Here is a 6,498-nt window from a genome sequence, read left to right on the forward strand (position 1 = left end):
GTGGAGATTCGCAAAAGGCTTCCTCTGCTGACTGGAAATTGACTGGCGCTGTGCAATAAGGACATTTCTCTTCCTCTAATCTAGTTTCTGTGCTATTGCTTGATCTGTGATGAATTAGAAACATAGAAGATATGAATTTGAAACATTCTAGTATCTATTATTACGGGAAGAAGAAGGTATGTGAGATACTTACCTTATTAGACTAGATTTCACTTCTGAGGAAAGGGTTTCTAGCTGACTAGGGACAATATCATGATTGATCTCAACCCATTGCTGCAACTGAGCCAATCCAGCTGGACGCCAATTCCAAGTAGAAGGCGAAACAGTACCCTGAGATGACTCCGCTATTAGATAAGCCGAGAAACTGAGACCAACCAGTCTTTCTCGGAGTTCTCGTTCGCTTTCCTCAAGCAGTTTGAGCCACAGATCAATCTCATCTTCATTGTTCGTTCTCTGACCTTGCAGTTTTCTGTTGACTTCCTCAGTTTTGAGCTCTGATAACATTACACGTCTGGAGATTACATTGAGAATGTGTAACAGCCTGGAAGGAACAGCAGAGAAGCGTTTGGAGATCTTTGGCACGAGATCTTCCATGAAAATATCAGCATGAAACCCAAGGTATGACACAGAGAGCCATTTCGTTAATACCAATTCAACAAACTCTGGCATTGATTGTTTGAACGCCAGCATTGCAGCTATCATATCCCAAAGAACTAGAGACTTATTCAAATCTTTGAATTCTTTCAACGACCAGAGAATATTAGTTTCCCAGTATGCAAACTCATTCTTTGAGAAACCCAGAATAGCTTCGGTTACCATCTCTGAAGAATCTTCGGACTCACCAGACTGTTGTGCACCATTCCAGAGGAATTCTACAGCAGCCTTCTGCGACCTGAAGTCAAGAAAGAATGAACTGTCAGGTTCTGTAACGAGCAGGACATAGAAACGCTACTTAATGAATGAAAATCACCTGGCTTGGTACATCGGATTCAAGAGCTCAACGTTAAAGCTGCGGACCTGAAAAATTTCAACAGAAATCTTAATTTTCTAATTCTGAAAATCGGACTAACTTAAGGTCACAGCAAACCAGGTTTCTAGGAAGATCATACCAAAGCAACAGCAAGGTTTCCAGGGGACAATGCCACACCAAGGCATGATAGGAAATCATCAGGAAACTGCAGATTTTTTTTCATTGTTTGTAAAGATAACTTAAGAGCAAGGAATAAACAAAGAGACAATATTACAAAATTCACATAGTGACGTACATCAGTCGTGCTACTGAGACCAGGAGTGTTTGCAGGAATTGGCACTTCAGAGATGGTATTCTCACATAATATCCAGTTCCGGACATAATTATCCTGCATATTACAAAAGTAATAGATCACGATGTAGCTCATAGCTTAGTTTTTGGGTAAGAAAATCATGTTTGTTTATCTCTCATAAGACAAGTAGAACAAAAGCTGTTTTTACAGAGAAGAAATATAATACCTGACTGCAACTGAACAAACAACGGCCATCATAAGACCAAGCTAGACCTGTAACCTAAAAACATTGACATATGTATTAATAAATGGGACACTTTTATTGTATTGTATTTTATAAAAGGTTTACAGTAACAGAATAATGACTTACCACGTGGTTATGAGCATTAATTGAAACAATTTGTTCAATCTTTCCTGTAGATAGTTCATACTTCAACACTTCGAAAGAACCAGATCCTTTGCCTATTGCCAAGTGCATTGCATTATAATGGTTGCTTACAACAAAAGAAAGCGTTGAAACCTGAACAGGATTCACTGCTACAACCTATAAATAAGGCCGGAATATGTCAAAACACAAAACTTTTAGTGTTCACTCGATGAAAACAGTCTATACATTTCAATAGGATGCAATTAAAGCGAAAAACGGACCGAACCTGATAGTTTCACAAACAAGGAAATAGATACATTTGGAGTCAAAAACACAAGGATCTACAGACACAAAACGCAATATAAATCAAAATGTACTTACAGCAAAACTACAAAACGGATCATAATCAAAATTCAGGATGGTCTCAATCACAATCAACTCAGATATCACAGGTGCTATACTCAATCTGTTCCTAATCAGAATATCAGACAAAGTGGAACACATAGGGAAGAAATAAACATTGTTACCTGTTTCAATAGAAAGAATGAAGATTTATAGACCTCCACAGATTTTTGCAGGTCTTCTTTGTTGCTCATCCAAATTTTCACACTGCAGAAAGTGTGGAAACAAATGGACTGAAAAGTGTTAAAAAAAAGATTCTATTGAGAAGTATATGCAAATGAATGGACACTTATCTAGTAACTGACGACAATATTTAACTTACCTACCATCGCAACTTCTAGTAACCAACACCACTTGCGGATTCGAAGAATCACAACCAGAAATTCCCCAACTCATAGTTGAAACCCATGAGCTATGGGCCTGAATTATGGCAGTAAGTTCCACGATGGGAGATACATCGCTACGTTCAATGTGATAGCATTCCGGTGCATGAACTTTCCAAATGGAAACGCACCCGGACTTTGAACCAATTGCCAAAAGAGAGAATCTTAACATATTTTCATAAGAACTTCCAAATGAGAAATTTAGTAGAGAAGACCAGGCGACGGAAAGGGAGGATAATAATGCCTCACGAGAAACATATGTTTCTGGACTTATCTCTTCACTGAAATTTTTCGGAGCTTTAGGCAAAGAATGACAATCTTGTCCATTGCTTGCCTGTTTATATACTTCAATCTCAAGTACCTGGGAACATAACGAATCCAGTTAGATATGTGTACAATGCAACAATTTGATTCTTACTAGATGACACTTGAGAGTAAGAGTGTCAAAGCTTCTAAGAACCATATGGTGTGAATGATGCCTTAAAGGATTCAGGTGGAATTCAAAAGCATGACAAGATTCGAAATGCATAAAAAACACGCACACATGTTCTTCTAAAAGAATATTGGAGGGAGTTACAAAATATAATAATTTACATGATGGAATGACATTGTTCCCTATTAATTACTAATCCTAGCAAAGACGACTTTCCACAAGAGACAAGGATAAGACACAATCTGTAGGGTCGAATGTAGAATCTGAAGTTTGTTTCAGAAAACACCAAAAAGGTAACATAAATAAGTTGGAGGAGTCAAGATAGAATTTTCCCACAGGAATACACTACAGCAGAAAGAAACTAGTGAAAATATGAGCAATATACATTATGCGCTGCTTGACTGTCTTGCTTGGAACATGATGCACGATCTGTATAATTCTTTTCTTGCAAGTTGCTAGAACGAATTTACAGATGAAAATAAGTTAGTAAAGTGATCAAAACAGAAAAAAAAAAAATGAATTTCTTTTCTCAAACCACTAGCATCTGAGGAAACTTAAGAGTGAAAAAAAGAAGCTCTTTACATGTTGTTTGCGCTTGTTTTTCTCCGCTTACGTGTCTTCAGACTTGAAATCCTTTCATCCTCTTCATGGTGATGTTGATCCTGTGATAAAAGTGTTGTCCATTAATAACTGATAACAAAATATGTTAACAACTTGTTAAGATGAGTCCTTATCTAAATGTAAAGGTGAGAGTACGAAGTACAAACTATCTAAGTGTCCCAAATATAGTTCGCGAGAGTAGTAAATTGTCCTTCACGGTGATAATTTTTTCCCTGAAAAGTGTTAGGAGATACACGTTACCTTAGATGATGAAGTAGAAGGACTGTTGGACTCTCCAAAGTTCGTGCTTGATAAATTTTCATAAAGCATTTTAGATACATCAACAATCTGTGAAAGAGAGGAAAGCAACTGTAATGCATAAGTTAGTTATAAAAGGCAAAAGAAACTTTGCGACCAACCTCAATCCACTCAGCACAGAAATCAGAATATGGAGGTCGGTATAGCTTAACCCTTCCTTCCGCTGTGCAAACAGCCAGTAAACACCTGAGCAGTGTTATTTAAAATCACCAATTTAGGGAATAGAGACTAAACAAAACTGAACATGTTACAAAAACCTATAAAATTTTTAGTATAATACCCGTAGTTTGGAGACATTCCTATATCAGACCATGAGAGAGATCGAGCACAGGGATGTCTTTCCCGTTTTAAACTCGAAGGTAAGAGTCCACCAGTCAGCAAATCTACAAACACATCATCACTTAAATTGTTTATCCCAAACTCTAAATGATCAAAAACACAAAAACAAATGTCTTCCTGAACACTGAACACAGGCAAAATATTGAATTTTTATCTGCAAATCTGAATTGGCACATGCAAAGTCAACTTAGATGCGATTGGAACAAAAAAACATATAAAGATTTGATCTGCAAAACACAGCTTCATGAAGAACTGAAGACTGAACAGTTGCAAAATATTGAATTTTTTTTTAATCTACAAATCTGAATTGGCACATAATAAAGGTTAGGATTTTGAAATCTAATCTGAATTTTATAAAACAAAACATCAAAATTCTCTAAATTCAAAGAATCTGTGACCAATTGATTCTGTTAATTAGACATTTCACAATTGTTATGTAACAATGAGCAGTAAAAAAAAAAAAAAAAAAAAACCTTGAGAACGAACACGGCCAATCTGATAAGGCTCAGCATCAGAGATAGTGATCAACCCACGAGGTCCAGCAGGCAAAGCCGGATTCTGAACAAAATTAAACAAGTCTCTTATAAAAAAAGACTCAAACTTTAACCTCAAAGAACGAAGCAGAAGAAGAAGAAGAAGATACTTACAACGATGATAACAAGGTGACCAGCAGCGACGGCGATAAGATTTTCCGATGACCAAGCCACGGCGTTAGGATACGATGGTGAAGTAACCAATGAAGCTTCCTGGAACCGCGACGCCATTCAAATCTCGACGAAACTGAGTTTTGGAGGGAAACAAAACCAAAGCTCTGCTTTACTTAGCTTTAGCTTTTGACAACAAACAAAACTGGATTCAAGTACGGAAACCCTAGTTCGAATCGCAGTGACGCAGATGTGATCCCTCTATATATTTTTTTTATAATTTCTTTCCGAGATTTTTAATTTAAAAAGTCAACGCGTTCGCCAGAGATTTTAAAACGGTGTCGGTTAACGATATGGGCTTAGCCCAAATTATTTCAGTCCACTAATAAATATTTTAGTTTGGAGACCTCTCAGTTCGAATCGCAGTGACGACGAATTAGATAAATCAAACCGGTGTCGTTTAACTTTATTAGCGCCATAGGCCCAATTATGTAAAAATTAAGGGTTTTGAAGCCGCGAGTAAAAAAAATTCGCCGTCGCCGATGTCGGGAAACTGAAGCAATCTTTTACAACTCGACGAGTCTTTTCCCGGTGAGTCTGAAGTTACCGAATCATAATGTTTCCGAAATTTTTTTCAAATTCGAGACTCGTTTTCCAAAGTCTCTGGCGGTAAAGGCAACACAATGAAGCACATATTAGTGAAGATTAATGGGGAGTATATATAAAACTTGTAATCCTCGAATTGCACTGGGGTCGTGTTTATGAGTTTGTTTTTTTATTTTTTATTGTATTGTAGAGAAGAGTAAGTGGGGGATAGAGACAATGGGAATCATAGAACAAGGAACAATCTCAGGTACCTTGCCAACCAAGGAGGCGTTTGTTGTACACTTCCCTGGCTACCCATCTTCTATTTCCAAAGCCATTGAAACCCTTGGAGGACTCCAAGGAATTACACAAGTAAAGCTCTCAACTTTTTCTTGAAAGGCTCTTTTGAAATTGTTACCATATGCTAGTTATTAGAGTCTATATTCTGTTACAGTCTTTAGTATAATCTAATCAACACAAAATTTCAGATTTTTCTTGGTTTAGTAACAAGCTTTTGTTAAAGTATTGCACGATTATTCATTTTTCGAGTTTTTGTATAATTGGGTAGGCAAGGGAATCGATTACAAACAAACTTGAGCTGCGTTTCCGGCCTGAAGATCCTTATGCACATCCTGCATTGGGTGAACAACGTCCTTGCAATGGTTTTTTGTTGAGAATTTCTAAGCAGGATACTGAAAAACCTGAAAGTCAACCTGTTCTTGCTACTAATGATGTATGTTTAGAGGAAGCTAGTCCAGCTTTATGCGCAGATATTGTAGCTCGTGTGTCTGAATCGTTTCACTTTGATGGTAACAACTTACCTACTCTTCTTTTGTTTGGTTCTTATGCATCTGAAATTTGTCTTCTACATTAGAGTTGACTTGATATCTTAGTGTTTCAATACTTTCTCCTCTTATTCATTTTCTAGGCATGGCTGACTATCAGCATGTTATTCCTATTCATGCGGATGTTGCGCAGCAGAAAAAGAGAAAGTGGATGGAGGTGGATTCCCTTGCAGGTGACACTTGCATTTTAGTTTTTTTCTTTTCAATTTATTCCATATATCTGGTGTGATCACTCCCCAATCATATTGCATTTATGCAGGAAATACTGATTTGATGGGCTTGGCTGATGAAGATGTAATGATGTTATTGCCACAGTTCTT

At 37.2% G+C, this 6,498-nt stretch overlaps 1 protein-coding gene across 1 annotated transcript; it reads right to left on the reverse strand.

The window, feature by feature from the left end:
* LOC104791166 lies at positions 190-4,868 on the reverse strand. Its single transcript, XM_019246347.1, has 13 exons — positions 4,752-4,868; positions 4,578-4,662; positions 4,046-4,148; positions 3,867-3,951; positions 3,709-3,795; positions 2,358-2,775; positions 2,011-2,156; positions 1,633-1,806; positions 1,489-1,542; positions 1,266-1,358; positions 1,110-1,175; positions 971-1,017; positions 190-892 (listed from the first exon to the last, which is right to left on the reverse strand). The coding sequence occupies exons 1-13, from the start codon at positions 4,866-4,868 to the stop codon at positions 190-192; spliced, it is 2,178 nt and encodes a 725-aa protein (XP_019101892.1).

The sequence above is a fragment of the Camelina sativa genome, chromosome 6, assembly GCF_000633955.1.
Source record: "Camelina sativa cultivar DH55 chromosome 6, Cs, whole genome shotgun sequence".
NCBI classification, from domain to species: domain Eukaryota; kingdom Viridiplantae; phylum Streptophyta; class Magnoliopsida; order Brassicales; family Brassicaceae; genus Camelina; species Camelina sativa.

Coding starts and splice junctions, on each gene's coding strand:
- LOC104791166 (XM_019246347.1), bottom strand. CDS start 4,868: ATGGCGTCGCGGTTCCAGGAAGCTTCATTGGTTACTTCACCATCGTAT. Junction 1,543..1,632: donor TTAATGCTCATAACCACGTG/GTAAGTCATTAT, acceptor CAATGTTTTTAG/GTTACAGGTCTAGCTTGGTC. Junction 1,176..1,265: donor GTCTCAGTAGCACGACTGAT/GTACGTCACTAT, acceptor AAAAATCTGCAG/TTTCCTGATGATTTCCTATC.